The 18,996-nt window shown below is 38.9% G+C and overlaps 1 protein-coding gene across 2 annotated transcripts in view; it reads right to left on the reverse strand.

The window, feature by feature from the left end:
• Positions 1-364: 364 nt before the first annotated feature.
• The window catches only part of LOC138016223 (endothelin-converting enzyme 2-like), an 89,357-nt gene continuing 70,725 nt past the window's right edge, over positions 365-18,996 (reverse strand). The window contains exons 12-17 of one of the 2 annotated variants that reach the window (XM_068863389.1): positions 13,539-13,606; positions 13,125-13,255; positions 12,909-12,974; positions 1,429-1,527; positions 1,234-1,310; positions 365-557 (exon numbers count right to left, since the gene is read on the reverse strand). In XM_068863389.1, coding sequence (XP_068719490.1) covers positions 458-557; positions 1,234-1,310; positions 1,429-1,527; positions 12,909-12,974; positions 13,125-13,255; positions 13,539-13,606 — 541 coding nt within the window. In that variant the 3' untranslated portion in view covers positions 365-457. The remainder of the gene's footprint in view (positions 558-1,233; positions 1,311-1,428; positions 1,528-12,908; positions 12,975-13,124; positions 13,256-13,538; positions 13,607-18,996) is intronic. The other variant, XM_068863390.1, reaches the window with a different exon arrangement.

Genomic DNA, 18,996 nt, shown 5'->3' on the forward strand with positions numbered 1-18,996 from the left:
GGATGCACTTTTCGGGAATGCTTATATCCAAGTCACTATTTTTCATTAACACGAACACTATGTCGTTCACCTAATTATTATTATGCAGCATTATAATCCTGGCTCGGATCCTAGCTCTGATCCTGACTCGGATCCTGGCTCGGATCCTGGCTTTATACTTAGTTTATCTCCATTTAACTCACACGTTGAACCTTTTTTTGGACTCCCGAAGGACACGCTTTTTGTGGAATGTCTTTGAAGCCATTAAAAAAAACTCCCAGCAGGCCAGCACGTGTTTTATCGGGTCTAGATAAAACACTGCTGAACTTTCAAAAGATCAAGAAACAATGCGATGGAAGTAAAAGACAGAACTCAAAGAACATTAGTGAGATAATTTGTATTTACTTTTAAATCATTCAACCGCAAAGAGATATATATTTTTTATTGTATACAATCTTGTATTGTATTCCGGCCACTGCTACCACACTTCACACTTCTTTTCTGGATTCATAGTGCTATTCACTGGGCAATTAAACGCCGCAGAAAATTCTTTGAAATTAGAAAGCGTTCCAATGACCCTGAAAAAAAAGTCAGCAATGATTTTTAGCGCAAAAGGCCGGAGTCCATGAGTTCTTTCTTTTATTGTGGCTGATTTCGTTTAGTATCAACTTCAGGAAACTAAGCGGCCATGGTATGGCAAACAGCCGAACGTTTTACACTTTCGTAGAACCAGAATAAAATTAGTGGCAACATAGTTAATAGATGTAGGCTGGCTATGAAACTCGACAAGTTTCTTTGTTTCATGTTTTTGTTCGCTTTTTTGGCCTTGACCCTGCACAAAACCCGACAAAAACACGCTTTTTTCGGCAGGATAACCAATCAAAAGCTTCGACTAATTTATTCGAAATTAATTTGCGAACCAAAAACAAAAGATTGTGCAGGATCACGGTCGGTTCAACATCTAATTGCGACTGTATTGTTCCTGCTTTTGAAATCCCAGGGTTTCATAACCAGTTCCTAGATTAATTATGGTTAATGTCACTTCTTCATTTTTCTTTCAACCTACTCGACATCTCTCTATATTCTAAGTTCAGTTATGTTGCATGGGTGTGCACGAATTTGTCAACGAAAAACAGCGATTTCATCATTTTCATAAACAATCTTTCTCAAAGCCGGCAGAAAAGGATTTGCTTCGTTCGTTTAGAGGAGCATTCCAGCAAACCCGCAGTCATTTAGCATGGTCTCAAAACTTGCCTGAACTTGGGCGGTGCATGAATTTCACTCAGTGTTGCAATGTACTCTGTCTTTGGTCGTGCATGACTACAGTACTCCTGCAATAAAGCAATAATACATTTGAAATGTGTGATCATATTTTATGGCTTTGACCAAACTTTCTTGGATTAATTAAAATAAGACTTGTAAATCACGCTAAAAGAAAGATTGTCTGACCTGTGCAAAGCCAATAAAGAACAATTGTTCGTTGTTGTACTTCAATCCCGGGAGAAGAAACTCTTCGTTCATGTGCCCTTTTAGCCAGTCGTGATATGCCTGTAGCAACAACAAAAACAAGAACAACAAAAACAAAAAACTGGCTTTCTGAAGTTGAGGAGGTTACAAACTTTAAGTACGTTCAAGGTGAAATATCATTCTTTATTCTGTTTTTTTTGTCCCAAAGGTGGGGGTGTAAACTTCTCTGGACCTCATTTGCCTCCAGTATATGAGCCATGTCCACATTTGTGGGAGATAGGTCCCTACCAAAACGCCATCCCTGTTTGCCGCAAGCACATAACTTTGGGTATTCCCAGTGAGTTACCCATCCACACTCAAAAGGATTTTACCTCATTAAACAGACTGGAACTTGTGTTCCCGGCTAGTCAGATACTGATTATTGGTAGCCTAATTTGCAACAGAATAATTTAAAGCTTTCATGAATTATTCATTTTAAAAGGGATGTCTTAAAACATAAAAAGGTAAAAACGAACGATAAAATCAGACGTTTCGGAGTAGCCACGACTCCATTTTCAAGGAAAATGTAAACAGATCATGCAAATTACAGCATTTAAAGCAATTTTTGGCGCGAAGAATTAACATATCAGGGTGGGAATCCGATTGTTCGTAAAGATTTGGCTTAGAGGCTCTTATAAGAAGCATTTCGTACACTAAACAGTCAAAGTTCCTTCTGCATTTCTTACGCACTTCGAAACGCTGTAGTAGATGAAACGCTAGAGATTCTTGCGAACAGAGCCTTCACGAACAATTGGTTCAATATAACATATGTAGCTACCAAATCAAAACTGTTCCAGTTTAATGGAACCATGTACGAATAGACTGATGGCGTGGCCATGGGATCCCCTCTTGGTCCCTTACTAACACTGAAATGTGTCATGCCCTCCATCGAAGACAACATTGAGCGAGAGGGTAAACTCCCTACTTTCTTTCTATACACTTACCATCATGCCGAATATAGCAACAGCATCTACCTTCCTGGACACGCTTAACAAGGCAGATTCCTCTGTAAAATTCACGATGGAAACTGAATGCAATGGCATGTTCCCAGTCACTGAACCGATGGCCACCAAAAGAGACAAAGGTATACGTAAAACCCACTAATTCAGGTCTACTTTTGCAGTACCAGAGTCATGTTTGACAATCGGTATAAAAAGGGTTTACTGAGACCTATGCTTGATCGAGCACATCGTTTATCTTCGTCTTGGTCACATTTCTCCGATGAATGTCACCGATTGAGGACAGTATATATTCTCACGTTTGAAGTACCCCAAAGACCTCGTTAACTCTACCATGAAGAGTTTCGTTTGCTCAAAGGTTTGTGACCAACAGCAGCTTTTATCGCCAGCTAAAGAGATAGATGACATGGTTCGAGTAATCTTACCATTTAAAGACCAATCTCAGCAGATATTGTGAGGAAACAACTTAAGGATCTAAGCCTAAAAGTACACACGACCATCCAACCTGTGTTTGTGAGCCGGAAAATTGAACGAGATCTCAATGTGAAAGAAACAAAGCCACCAGTTTTAAATCAGCAGTGTGTTGTTTACAGTTTTCAATGTGACCTGTGCGATGCAGGTGATGTAGGTTACACAAGCAGCCTTCAACGCGCGCGGAGCTCCGCTATTAATTCTTCGCGCCAAACATTACTTTAACTGCTGTAATTTGCATGATCTGTTTGCATCTTCCTTGAAAATGGAGTCATGATTACTCCAAAACCTCGGATTTTATCAGAATTAACTGATTAGAGTGTTATGTAAAGTGCTAGTTTTCTACCCCATATGAACCATGTGAGCGTTAGCCTTAAAAATGCAAATGGGCCCACACAAGGACAGAGAAAAACTCTGACCAGGGTGAGAATTGAGCCCACGACCTTCGAGTTAGATCACTGCTGCTCTACCGACTGAGCTACAAGGTCAGAAGGGAGCAGGACGTGGGAACTGAAGATGTTAAAGACGCGGCAATGAACATGTACAATTAAAACTCAAGAATACACGCATAAGAATCGAGGAATTCATTTTGTCACTCATCGGCTGCTCTGATGTGAATAATTGCGTTCGCCAATTTCTAAACACTGGTATCTTGTGCATTGGGTGAGCTTTAGCAATTTTTGTTTTTCGTTCGTCCGCTTTTTCAGCGCCGTCTTGAATTACGTTATCGGTACATTGATACGTCATATGCGCAAATGAGGATCGCGCACCTCGTGATTGTTTGTATGGAGTCAATTTGCACTAACACGCAAATTTTTGGCAAGGGACATTTCTTAGTAGTAAACTTTGAGGCAATTTGAACAACACCCAGATTTTCACAAATTCTGTTTTTGTAACGTCTTCACCTCCTTACTCCAAACTTTCCATTTTTAGCCAAATTCCACAAGCCTCACATATACTACTTTCGATGGACGTTCTTTACATAAACGCATCGTTTTCACGGCATCTTGCCTCGTCCAGTAAATTCCCTCAACGAACGCAGTTCGCAATCAACGCGGATTACTCCTAGATTTATGTCTCCTAAAGTTATGAATGGTCAGGATTCCGTTAAATATGAGTATTCGTTGAATATGGCGTCTACGAAAGGTAATCACACGTTAAAAGTATATCTCGATAGTCTCCTATCCAGATATCCACCCTGCCCGAAAGGGTTAACTTCCGTGAACGTTTGTCGTGAAAGCACCTCAAACTGAGGAATTTAAAGACCAGCATATACTGTAGTAGTTAATATCGACCAATGTCAAGCTGAATTTGGTGATTCACAAGTCTTTCTCTTGTACAAAGGAAAGGAAAGAAATTGAACTTTATTTAAGTGTCTAGAAACTGTTGTTAACTGAAATTAACAACTAACTCAAATCAAGCCAAATGTTGGTTTTTGAGGTTTTTGAAGTACCCAAAGAAAAACCTCTTGGTGCAGAGTAGACAACCAACAAACTCAACCCGCATATGACACCGAGTCTGGGAATCGAACCCGGGCAACATTGGGGGGAGGCGAGTGCTCTCACCACTGCGCTATCCCTGCATCCTCCTCATTTATATTTATGTACACGAAAGTAGTAATATATAGATTTAGCCAACTCTAAAAGCGGAGCTCCCTGGTTATTTATTCTTACTGCCTGTAGGGTTAGTGAAAATGAAAGGTTTCGAATTGTCCGCGTTTTGATGTTTCCGGTTGCTGCTTTAATAGTTAAATGATTTTCTTTGCTTTCTTCTGTAGAAAAATTCATTGCCTAAATAGTGAATTCCCAGGTACATTTTGCGCTAAAAACCAATATTGCATGAATCACGAAGTGATAGTACGATATCGGTTTTTTGAGTAAAATTTACTTTGGAATTCACCAGTTTGGCAATGAATTTTTCTTGAACCGCATGAATTTTAAAAGAAAACAAGAACACCCTCAGCGAGCGAATGAAAAAGGAAATAAGCCATTTTAGAGTCAACTATCAATAACCAGCGAATAGGAATCACGCTAAAATTAGAAGCTATAAAAAAATTTTGTCAGTTCAGGGTCAAATAAGAGTTGTACTGATGTACTTTATTCCACGTTATCTCTGAAAACGAGATCATTCACATTTTGATGTATTTCATTGAAACACGCCAGCTTGGCTTGGAATAAGACGCTCCGTGAGCGCTCACTGGGTTACCTTTGGTACGTGTTACTCAAAAGTAGAAGGGACTTAGTTGGTGGTTCCAGTCAATTTTTTCAAGTCGGGGGTCATCCAGACCATTTAGATCATCCAGAAGCCAGCAGAGGCCCTTTGGCTCACACGTTCATACTACGAAACAAATCTTTTTTCTGAGGTTAAAAACCTGGGAACCCGCATATTAATCATTTGTCAGAAAGATAAAATTCCTGTCTTCTTTAGAAAAAAATAGGCACGCAATGCGTACATGTGGTAGTGCAGTAGCACATCACTTTATTCCATATTGTCAACTGAGCTGTGTTTTGTCTTCCAGGAGATTCAAGTTGTTTTTGCGTAATATGTGGCTCTAATAGTACACGATATTGTTTTGGTATTGTATATCATTGTACCGCCATGGTAGAAATCTTAGGTAAATGGCCCCCTGAGAATACATGTGGCTACTTGCAAAGTACTAAACCCAGAAAGATTGAAGAAAATAAAATTGATCATTTTCAGGTTCCCCCACAACTTCTTTTCACCACAAGTTTAAAGGGGCAGTGTCATGCGATGGCATGCGCAGTATTTTCACACGCACCGATTTTAACAGACGTTTTTTTTTTTTTTGCTTTTCTGTTTAATTCTAGGCTAATATCAATTATCGATGATTTGGAGTCCAAGAAATGAAATCGAACACAAATATGATGCCATGCTTGTTTTCTGCGTGAGCTGAAATCAGTGAAGTGTGCCCGGGAACACCGTAGGCGCTTCAAGCACTCACAAATAAAAAAAAAAATTCTCTGAGACTGAATCACTATTTATCCGGTTCCAGCTCAATGGCCGCCACGACTCGACATGGTAACATACGATCAAAACCCCTTCCAAACAACAAAATCAAAGAAAAAAGGAGCAAAGAACGACAACGACGACAACGGCAATATAGTGAATTTGTTTCTGAACGCCACAGGATATTTGGTTCTCTAAAGTGACCACGGATGGCTTTGATTGTGTAAGATATTCACACCCCACACACCCCACACACTCGAAAAAGTTGGCAAAATTTTTCATAAATTTTGGCAGCTGTCACGCATGCGCCACCGGTGACACTGCTTCTTTAAGCGTGCACTCTTAAGTGTCTGACAGCTTTGGAATACAAAAGTTCAGTGAAGTTAACTCCTCTCCGGCGGGGTTAGTATCTGGATGGGTGACCTCAAAAATATACCACTTTGTAACAGAAGCATAGGACCGAAAAAGTTTTCGGGATGGTCGATCGAGAATAAACATTTTGCCATCAGCAACAAAACTTACGACATGAAAATAACATTAATTTTGAACCCCGGATATAAAAAGTTACCATCAGCGAAAAACATTTTGGGACATTTTTGCTTCGTTCAATTTTGTTATTGTAACTTTGGCTGCAGAAGTAAATCGCAAAATAGAAAGTGACATCGAATTCAGCGAGCGCCGTGATCAAGTTACCGCGGCGTGTTTACTCGCGAAACACTGAAGCATCTGTGTGAAATGATGGCAAGATACCGGGTTTTTTAATTTGTTTTTGTTAGTCTCCTTTTTCTTTCAAGTGTTATAAAGTTTGACAAGAAATGTGCGAATTCAACACAACGATCACAATCGCCCAACTCTTGAGGTTGACCATTGTTTCTGCAAAGTCAAAAATTTACTATCCAAGACGAAGTTATTTATCACCAGGTAATTCCTTCGTTTTGGAAATAGCAGCTACTTTCTTATTCATGCTGATTTTGGGGCTTATTTTGTTGAAACTCAAGCACGCTTCCAAAAGTTCTGTTTATTTCCGTGACTTATGGGCTCCTTACTCTGCACTACCGCAAATTTCTTAAGCTCGAAAATTACAGATGTTAAATTCTCAAAGGCTGGAAATCTCAGAAAAAGCCTTTTCCAGCGAAAAAAATTATTTAAACAAACAACATATTTGCTATTAGAGGCAAAAGACAATTGCGTGCGTGCAAGCAGGACGCGATCTGTGTCACAAAGTATATGCAATTAAATAAATTTCTGACAGTTGACATCAAACCTTTTTCTAACCTTGACCGTAAATAATGACGCACAAAAGAGACAACAAGCTTTCATTCAGATAATTCTTCACTGTCACATTTCCAAATTTTTTTTACCTCTGCAGAGTTGAGTGCAAAATAAATGTAAATTGCCAGACAACTTGGATGCGACTTCAGTAAAGATGATTCATTCAAGGCGTTCGATTCCTTCAATGGTTGTTCAATCCATAAGAAAATTGCCATTTGACTTCAGTGTTTTATATAATACCAAGTTAGTAAAATATTAGAAACAAAGCTCACTTGATATCATTACAGAGACTAACACAGACTAACACATACCGTGCATTTTACCTTTCGACACACCCATCCGAAAAATTGGTTTTTGCCCTGAGCGGGACTCGAACTCATGTCTCCCTGATTACTAGTCGGGCATGCTAAGCCACTACACCATCAAGGCCACCACGCTGGCAACGCAGCAGATTAATGGGGCGACTTAGCAGCGTGGGGATCCCTAGGGCCCAACTTTTCTTCACTTGAGTGTATATCCTCGCCTCTATAACCCCAGACAGGGCTTAGAACACATGAAAGTGAAAGTGAGAGATTTCGAGGCAATGAAAGGCATAGACTACATTACAGAGACTAACACAGACTAACACATACCGTGCATTTTAAATGTAAAATGCACGGTATGTGTTAGTCTGTGTTAGTCTCTGTAATGTAGTCTATGCCTTTCATTGCCTCGAAATCTCTCACTTTCACTTTCACTTGATATCAAACGGCGAAAAATGAAATTGTTGTCGAAGACCATTAATCGTCGCTTTAAAGATTCCAGATTTTTTTTTTCATCGCCTGTCTTGTTCATCCAATTGACGTTCGATTCGTGAGCTCCATGAGGGTATATTTTGTTTAAAGATCAACTAAAACGCCATTCGCGTTACAATGACTTTCGATACCATTGCAGGTTAATTAAATGTTCTCGTGTGTGCACCAGAGAAATCTGCGCATTACCCCAAACCCCTGAAACCTAACAAAATACGCAAAGAAGACTCTATGCACAAAGACACCACTTTGCAGGGAATTGACAGTCAAGACTTTTACCGACGCGGAAAAAAAATAAAAATAAAAATTAAAAAACGACGAAATATTACTCATTTTCCGACTGGGATTGCCATACTGGCAACCCAGTAACAAGAATCGGCAAAATACGGCAATGCAACCAAGAAAGGACTAACTCCAAACAAGATCCGCTTCAACGCTTAAATAACAATTAGGTGCTATAAACCAACTTCTGAAAACACAAGCCTGTGAAATTTCCCCCTAATTTTACCAGAGCAAAATTTTCTTGTCACTGTCGAGGCACATTGAAAACCATTTGGGCAAACGATCAAAAAAGGCAGTTGTTCGCTCGCTTTTTAGACCAAAACAAACAAACAAATCAACTTTTTCTTTATGTCCCAAAGAGTACAGATAATTGTTATTTAATTCCAGTTGACAATAAAAATTCGATTTTCATTCCTGAACAAAGGAAAAACCGATTCAACCATTTTTTGAAAATAACAAACGGTTAAGCGCCCAAGGAAAGAATTTGTGGAGTAAATTCTTCCAACAAGTATGAGCTATTACTGGTATTCTGTTTTGTCGTTGTCGTTCTCTTTCGCTCTCCTTTCGTTTCTGTTTTAGTCATAGGTCCTCCAGGCATCATACAACCTTATCAGAGCTTCTAAAGATATGCCAAAATTTGCAATTCAGAGAAAAAACCTGCTCTAAGCAAATTAAAAATAAACACTCAGCTTTAAGTTTATATCCCTCCGATGCTTGACTTGAATAACTGCGTAGCCACCAGTGTGGACCACAGCTATCATGATATGTCAAACTGGATTGAAACCAGCGAAAAATTCAGAAATAAAACATTTTCCATCTTCCACCTGAACACGAAAAGCGTTGACTGTGTAAGAACTATAGTAGACGTAGTATGGCCGTGTAGCCGCGTCGAGTCACAGAAAGCGCGCGAAAAATGAAGCCTCGCTTATGCCTAGGTGAGTTAAATCCAATCGAAAATCAGTACCTGGTCAGTGGTCAACTTAGAAAAACAGCTGATCTCGGTGAGCTCTAAGATTGAGCTCGCGATATGGTCACGTGATACTGGTCAGCAGATACCTCGTTTTGACATTTGACAAGTGTCAATAGCCCTTTTCAGGGTTAGTTTTTACTCGTGGATATTATCCACGAATTTTGGGATGAATCTGTATGCAAATTTGTCACTCCTGCGTAACCGGAAGTTTGACCTAATTAGCCAATCAGGATGGATAGCAAACGAATCACAACACAGCTTGGAAAGTGTGGCTTTTGCACTAAATGTTTGAGCACTTTCCGCTGCATTTTAATGGAAGCAAGAGACTGAAGAAGTGAGAAAATGTCGTTCTTCGAAGGTGAAGCAAAAGATTCTGAACAAGTACACATTGGTGCGATTAATTGGGCAGCGCCTTTCCTTCATCAACGCGCTGACTTAAATGTCGAAATCGAGTCGACCGACATATGGTGAGAAGAGTGAGAAGACAGTCTCTGTCGATCCGCTAAGCTCAAGGGGGATTAACAAATTCCATTCGGAAGAAGACTTCCATGTAGAGAGTGACATCGAAGCTATCACGAAGTTTAGCAAGCCATGAGTCACCAAAGCCATGTGAATCCAACTTGAACAACATGACTGACATGACAAACAGTGAAAAAACCAAGCAACCCATGCTTCCAGACGCTAGTACTTGTGTGGCGGACCAGAATGACGAACTGTCGAAAGACTCGGTCATTGATTATGTAAGGAAAACTGATGGGGAATTTGTACCGATCTCCAGATAGATGCTCTAGCTGCATCTCTATCTCCGATAAAACAAATATAAACATGCTCCTCGGAACAGAGACCCATCCAGAATTCCTTACAAGAAAACGTCGAGCTCGTCTGAGTTGAGAAAGTATTTATCTCTTGCTTTTCCAAAATATATTGCAGTAAAAATGTCTAGACCGGCAGGTACAAAACGCAGGTCACAGGTCATTGTTTTACCTATACAGAAAGTATCCTAACATTCACAAAAGCTAACCTCAGGAGTAAAAACTTTCTTTAGACCTAATTAGGCCTAAGGTTAGCTTTTATGAATGTTTAGGATACTTTCTAAGTAAAACAATGACCTGTGACCTGTGTTTTGTACCTGCCGTGTCTAGACCTAGACCACAACTCAGACGTAAGAAATCTTCGAAAGTAGGAGATTCTAATTGTTGTCTTTATCTTATTACCCGAAGGACCGCTAAACATAATATAGACTTGTCAGTACTATTGTGTATTCAAGATCAATCTGTCACTAAGCGTTCAACAAAATTGAACCAACAAAAAATGCAAAAAGGTAATCCGACATGGTTCTGCTCATTTTCTGCAGCAGAAACGAGTTGATCGCATTGTTTGAAAATCCTTGGTAGGCCCCAATCCTCTCGCGGCTACAAAAGAGCCTGCTTGCAGGCGAGCCATTATCACAATGACTAGTGCCTAAAGGAAACTTCAGTCTGCCAATTTCAAACAATCGCGGTAACTTTCATATCCACGAGTGGCGACAGTAGCACTTTGATTCTCATTTGCATTACAATATAATCTAGCATGTATGTGAGGCAATTTCGGGCTATTTTGTAGTTTTAACCCGAAATCGCCTCGCATCCACGTTAGATTACATTGTAATGCAAATGAGAAAAACTAACCGTGAAAAGGGTCTATTGATCAATACATGGACGTCCAGTGCTGTTAACTACAATATGCTGGTTACATTGGCATACATGGAGGGGTGGACGTACGGACGTTCGGTTACGTCATGGCTATAAAACCAAAGTTTATCACATCGATGGGTTACCATATTTTCTTTACTATGGTGCTCCGCGCGCGCGGGCATTCGGAGGGTTCTCAGCTGAGCGCGCGCACGTAAGCCACACAAGCAATTCTAAAAGCTGCTCGCGTCAGCTCACGATTTAAAGTGAGTCACCAAAAATAAACAAATACCGCTAATTTTGCCCAATTTTCTTCTGATTCCTATACATAAATAGACATCTCCTATCCACGAAAACAACGAATACTGTACACACACGGTTTAATGGTCACTTAAATTTGCTTGGGTTGGCCTGTAGCTTCACTCGCGCGTGCACTCGAATGAGTGGGTAACGCATGCGTAAATGCCGATCTTGTAACCCCCTCATTTTTCCTATTTGCAACTTTACTCGCTTATATCTCTGCTTCCGGACGGTGAATGTTTTTCCTTTTTTGCGTGTAAGCTTAGATTAATTTAAAACGTTTGTCTCTCAAATTTAAAAAAAAGTCTGTAGGTGAAAAAAGAAATTAGCGCCACATTTCAAAAAAACATAATTCTGAAAAACTGATCTACAGATTTTGTTGAATTTTAAATATTTTAGAGATTATTTCTAAAGTATCTAGTAACGCTGAATGGGAAGATTTCACCGTCCCGTTTTTTCAAAAAAGACAGTATAAATTTATTTTAAGGCTCCAAGAAATGCGTTATATCGTTGCCATGGTAACGTTACTTGGGAGGAAAATGTAATGTGAGAAATCTATGATGGGTACTTAACACCCTGGCCAAATTTTGTCTTGATATGATTACCCTAATTGTATCTAAAAACAGAATATGTTTATTTGTTTGAAAAAAGGAGAAACTATTTCGAGCCTCCTTAAAGGAGAACTGAAGGCCAAATCAGCAATTTTTCCAACATTTTCTTGGAAAGCCTAAAATTAGTAAAGTTTAGTTTGTGGAGTTATTTCTTCTCGTTTCTTGTTTTTTGTGAGAAAATTATGTTCGAAGTTGGGCTTTTCCCGCTTTTTGGCCTTTTCAGTGCGGGCTCAAAAACTAAATCAGCAGCCTGTTGTGACGCATAAGGCGGGGAACAGAGATCTGGTAATCAAGAGCTGTTTCTTCGCGGACTCAGTATTCACGACAAACATCAGTCTAAGCACTGCTTCTATATGGGGCGTTCTCGCATGAATTCCCCATATTATACGTCATAAACTGCAAAAATCACCGCTGACTCCTCCATTCTACGCCGCAATGCTGATGGCCCAAAATCGGAATAAAAACATTTTTTTTAGGTGGAAAAACGACGGACATGCCAGAAAAAAAGTTGAAAACATAATTGTGCATGGTCTAAAGAGTAAATAAAAAATGCTTATTTTTTGGCCTTCAGTTCCCCTTTAAAGTAGACTCGTTTGAAATGATCAGCTTGTCAGCCTCGATGTCACTGTTACTCGATTCCTATTCTGTTCTTCCATCTTTCTAGGTTTAGTATTTTACTAGTAACCACATGTCCCTTCAGGGGTTATTTACGCTGTGTGGTTATTTTGGTGAAAGTTATTTTGACCCAGACTTACCTTATTTTAAATCAAACAGATCGCACTTACTTATGATTCAGAGTCTAGACAAGGGCAAAGTATTTCAATGCTATCACAAGAGTCAGTCTGCATAGTACTCGACGCTTATTGAAACCTTCTCAAGAAGTAAATGCTTGTATCCTTAAACTTCGGTTCTATAGGGATTGCTTCTTTCCCTACCCTTCCCCTTTGCTTCCAAAGCGCCTGTCGAACCCACTTCAATAATCCGAGATTACTGCTAGTAGAAGCTGCTAATCAACTAATTTTAAACCGGCCAGGCAATCAGAATGCGCAGAAATCACCTTCTCAGTTGCGTAGTAAATGTGAGAACACCTTTTTACACATTAGATACGGCAAGCCGAAGGAGCTACTTACATAATATGAGAGTTTGGTTCCTCCATTGTCTGCAATGTTCTCTCCGAGGGTAACTTTGCCGCTAATCTTTACCAGAAGAAAACATACGTAAACTGGCATCACTGACGACTATGAAAACGAATTAAGTATTTCACCGACTAGGCAAAAACAGTTCAGCAATCTTCTTCGTATAAAGCTTTGCGTTGAACGCAGGTCTGAAACAAGACGTTATCTTACCGGATATTTCCCTTGAACCTTAAATTTAGAATATTGTTTTTCAATACACTCTGATCTCTTCTTAAATTCCGCTAATGATGACTTGCTCCACCATTCTTTGACAATGTCTCCATTTTTGTCAAATTTTCGTCCTGAAATAATAAACATCTTTTTAATCAAGGTAAGGGGGTCAGGAGACACCGCCGGCAATATTAAGCAAGATTATTGCTCATTCCTTCTAGTCTCATACGCTGGTTAACGCCAGAGAGTCATTTTCCATTCTTAGATTTGAGTTCAAAAGTAACGTGTTACTGAAATTATTCTGTTTACTGTTTAAAACCAAAAGGGGAAAAGCAGCTGTCTTAATATCATCAACTGAAAACTCTATAAAACTCTGTTCATGGTTTTATTAATTAGCGTGTTTTATGTACTTACCAGTATTATCAAATCCATGAGTCATTTCATGTCCTATGATGGATCCAAGAGCACCGTAACTTAAGGATCTTTAGCCGGAAATTAAAAGAAAATAGCAAAGGAAACATCTCATTCAGTGACCTTAACGAACGGAATTTAGGAAATTAATTAGATGAGAGGAGAAGGGTGTGAAAATGCAACGACAATGAAAAGAGATTACGGTTAAATTATCCAAAACACTTGCTCATCTTTGTTTTTTAGACCTACATGTATTTGTGTCGCTAAGTACAAATTTATAAAGTGTTCCTGGCATACGAACAGAAAACGTAACAGATAATTGAGGATTATAACAAACTCTATAATGACTTAAAATCATTAAAAAACGTTAACCTTGTAATTTTCTGTCCAGCTCAAGTCAGATGAATGAGTGAACATGAACAATACAATTACCAAACATGCATTTCACTGAGCTCTTGCTGGGTTGTGCTTTTTATCCTACTGAGTCGTAAACTATGAAGCAAAAACGCTTTCGCATTAAAAGGGGACGTACAGGGAAACCACCTTCCACTTAGGAGATTTTAATAATAATAATGATGATAATGATAATGATAATGATAGTGATAGTGATAGTGATAGTGATAGTGATAATGATAATGATAATGATAATGATAATGATAATGATAATGATAATAATAATAAATTTTTATAGCACCACTTCCCAGTGGTTTAATGGCGCTTTACAAAAATTAATGAAGAAGTAAAATTAACTAACCCTAACGATAAATAAATAAGAAGTCTAGAAGTCCTAACTAAAAGCTTATTTGAATAACCAAGTCTTAAGTTTAGATTTAAAAGTTGACTCATATACACATGTTCGTAATTCGTAATACACATTTTCGTAAAAATTGTTCCATATGGTCGAAGCGGCAACTGTATAGGAGCGACCACCATTTAAGCAATAGAGGACGTTTTCCGTGTTTCCATAGCCTCATCTAAACACAAGGGGGAGTTGGGAGAATTCGAGACAGTTATATAAACCCGAGACGCAGTCGAGGGTTTGCATTACTGTCGAGAATTCTCCCAACTTCCCCGCGTCTTTAGATGAGGTTATGGAAGCACCGGAAAGAGTCCTCTGTTGCTATATAAAATATTTCTTAAGGATAATTCGATAAATGAAGGAAAGAAATGAAGGAAACGTCTTGATTGATTCTATTCGCGCAAAACTCTTTGTTTAAGAACATTCCATCACATATATTTTTTTCTTTTAGTATTTAAGAATGGCTGCCTGTAAGGATCGAGAATCGTCCGTCAACGACCATTTTGGCGGATAGCTCATATTTTGCCCAAAGATACCCTTTAGTGAACTACTTTCAAATCACATTTAAAGGTTCCAGCGATTCGTATTTTTTTAGAAATTTGCGAAAATTTGAAAACGCGGTTAAAGTGCGGTTTTCTGTTTGACAAATTGTCCAAAATTTGCTGTGAGAACCAAGCAACGGTGAAGTCTTAAAATGAATTCAATTGGCACCAACCTTGACACAAAATAAGAACCACCATTCTTGTTTATTTCTACTTCGATACTTTTGAGTGAAATGTTAAAATTGTGATTTTCTAAGCTCTTTAAAGAACATCCTCAAAGACCGCATAACATGGCGGCGGAAAATTGGTGATATTTGACGCGATAAAAATGTACCTGGTACCTCATTCTTAAATTCTTTTACTTCATATTCTTCAAATATTGCTATTATTCATTTTCTGTGTGAAGTTTTTTGCTCGAACTCGGAACGCTTCCCTCCGAAAATATCAGAAATGTTTGTAACCTGAGCGAGATAAATGACGCGAAATTTGAGCGCAAACCGATGCTAATTATTCATGTAGAATCGTCGAACTGACTAATTTTCGGCTTGTAGCTTGGAAAACTTTTAAAAATGCGAAGTTATCCTTCAAAAGTATTAAAAGTGACTGAAAATTGTATTTGAGGGCAAAAATCCGCAAGTGAACTATATATCACTCAATTCAAACACATTTTAATTCCTACTGGTTTATGCAAGTGACTTTTCTATCACGATTTCAAAACTGAAATTAATACGATATTAAATATGTTCAGTTTTCTATCAAAAGAGATCGTGATTCACACGACAAGTTAATATTTTTAGGTGCAAGAAATGCGGTGAATTGTTTTACTGGCTTATCGGCAGGAATCTCGTAAAAGTTATAGGGATGATCAAAACACATGGGAGACCAAACAGGTAGGAGTGAAAAAAGGGTAATTGAGGAAAAAGAAAATCTGGTTACGCACATGTATTAAAATAAAATGAGCAGTAACCGACGAGTGGACGCGAATCAGCCCTTCAGTATCCCTGAGCGGTTTTGAAGATTTGGAGTTCGCTGTTTACTGTGCCTCTCAATAGAAGGACAAGGGTGTAAGCTAATTTTTTGAACGGCTCCAGCGCCCGCCGATTTTTCCTCAGAAAATCGCATCACTCCGCTTTGAAACTTCACCGGAGAATAGCTGAAAAATTAACGCTTCTTCTCGTACATTGTACTTCTCGCTCTTTCATCCAAACGTCCCGGAGCTCGCCCTCCAAGAAAATCAAAATCCCATACTTTCCGAGCGGTCGAGATGCGTAACACTTTTCACGCGTGCCAGCCAAGTGCCAGCCTCAAACGGCGCCCAAATCAGGAACTTATGAGACAATCAGCGGGCTGGAATACGTGAAAAGTGTTACCCATGCGGAAAAAGGCCCCGTACCCGGCACTGTTAATAAACATTACTAGCAAAAGTACGTGCCAAAAATAATTTGGTCACTGCCTTTCCTTTTAATTTGGCCTGGACGGGAGGGATATTGAAGGCCTGACTCACGTCCAATCGTCAGTTACTTCTCATTTTATTTTAATACATGCGCGTAACGAGATTTTCTTTTTTCTTAATTACCCTTTTTTCACCCTTACCTGTTTGGCCTGCCATATATTTCGATCATCCCTATAACTTTTACGAGATTACTGCGGACAAGCCAGTAAAAAAATTCACCGCCCTTTTAGGAGCCAACCACTAGAAAAATGACGAAGGTGGGAGTATTCAGTCTGCAACCTTTTTATTACTTGCAGGTTATACGTATTTTTTCAATGACGTCTACTTGCAGATTTTTATCAATTTTAGTTGTGGTTCTTCCCAATGCATTTTTTCTCTGCCCGCAACAGGTGTTAACAGGTGTTAGAACAATGTTAGAAGTGTCGTAGGCAATTACAACAAATTGCGCGTTTCAAACTATGCACTGACCATCCTCCTTGGTAGGCAATTGTTATAACATACGTATGTAACCAAGGATGCAATTTTATTTGAAAAGAAACAACAAGAACGAAACATCACTTCTCATGCAACAATAACGATACGAATACAGGGCATGAATGGAACAAAAGAAACCTTTCGTTACTTTGCGTGACATAAATATTTTTACCGGGTTTGAAGCTCAAAAGTTCAAGTTAACAACATCTTGTATATGAATGCCTCCAGAACATGAGTTCACAATGAAACGGATAACATTGGATAACATTATGGACTCGAACTTTGCGTAGCTCACTGAAGTGCAAGTACGTACTGCTTTAGGTAGCTTTCTTTCGGTAGTAACCGTTCATTATGTCAATTTGTATCATTTGTCTTTGATTCCGCACAATTGACGAACATTCACTTTTCGTTTTTGAGCATATGTATACTAATTTGGTTTGAAATTCTTTGAAATTCTGTCATATTTTTGCTCTAGTACTACCATTTAAAAGCGTGCTCTTGAAATGAAACGGTCCTCCAAGTCGTACATGCATCTCAGTGAAACTGACAGTGCGTGCGTTCTGTAAGGTAAACAATTACAAAAATAGTCCTCGATACCTTTCGTATTTAATACAGTGGAGTACATTTCTTGCACCTAAAAGTATTAACTTGTCGTGTGAATCACGATCTCTTTTGATAGAAAACTGAACATATTTAATATCGCATTAATTTCAGTTTTGAAATCGTGATAGAAAAGTCACGTACATAAACCAGTATGAATTAAAAAAGTGTTTGAATTGAGTGATATACAGTTCACTTGCGGATTTTTGCCCTTAAATACGATTTTCAGTAACTTTTAATACTTCTGAAGGATAACTTCGCAATTTTAAAGCTTTCCAAGCTACAAGCCGAAAATTAGTCAGTTCGACGATTCTACATGAACAATTAGCATCGGTTTGCGTTCAAACTTCGCGTCATTTATCTCGCTCAGGTTACAAACATTTCTGATATTTTCGGAGGGAAGCGTTCCGAGATTCGAGCATAAAACTTCACACAGAAAATGAATAATAGCAATATTTGAAGAATATGAATTAAAAAAATTTAAGAATGAGGTACCAGGTACATTTTTATCGCGTCAAATATCACCAATTTTCCGCCGCCATGTTATGCAGTCTTTGAGGATGCTCTTTAAAGAGCTTAGAAAATCACAATTTTAACATTTCACTTAAAAGTATCGAAGTAGAAATGAACAAGAATGGTGGTTCTTATTTTGTGTCAAGGTTGGTGCCAATTGAATTCATTTTAAGACTTCACCGTTGCTTAGTTCTCGCCGCAAATTTTGGACAATTTGTCAAACAGAAAACCGCACTTTAACCGCGTTTTCAAATTTTCGCAAATTTCTAAAAAAATACGAATCGCTGGAACCTTTAAATGTGATTTGAAAGTAGTTCACTAAAGGGTATCTTTGGGCAAAATATGAGCTATCCGCCAAAATGGTTGTTGACGGGCAATTCTCGATTCTTACAGGCAGCCGTTCTTAAACATTTTTATATTTCACTTTTTGACTTGATAAATGACTTTAGCCAAACTTGGAAACGTCGTCTACAAAAAAAATAAAATATGCCTTTACGAAAGGAAATGATATCTGAAAGGAATAATACATTGAGCTATGGATATGAAATCAAGTGAAACTATGATCCTCGTAGTTATGAACGAAATTTTAGCGATTGCGTAGAGAAGCCTGAAAAATTCAGGACTTCAAAGGGCTGTGAACCCGTGACCTCGCGATACCGGTGCGACGCTATAACCAGCTCCCAACGTCAGTGGCTTCATAGCTCAGTTTGTTAGAGCGTCCCACCAGTATCGCGAGGTCACGAGTTCAAACTCCGTTGAACTCCTGAATTTTTCAGGCTTCTCTACGTTGGGAGCTGGTCGTTTGACCCGTTCATAACTGCAAGGATCATAGCTTCACTTGATTCATTAATCACGGGAACATTAGAACCCACAAATGACCAGCTCCCAAAGACAGTGGCTTCATAGTTCAGTTGATTGGAGCGTCGCACCTGTATCGCAAAGTCACGGGTTCAAACTCAGTTGAACTCCTGAATTTTTCAGGCTTGTCTACGCCATTGCTAAAATTGCGTTCATGAGTGCGAGGATCATAGCTTCACTTGATTTCGTATCCATAGTAGGCAGACACCTTTTGCTCGGGCT

This window comes from Montipora capricornis, chromosome 9, assembly GCF_036669925.1.
Source record: "Montipora capricornis isolate CH-2021 chromosome 9, ASM3666992v2, whole genome shotgun sequence".
Taxonomy (NCBI): Eukaryota; Metazoa; Cnidaria; class Anthozoa; order Scleractinia; family Acroporidae; genus Montipora; species Montipora capricornis.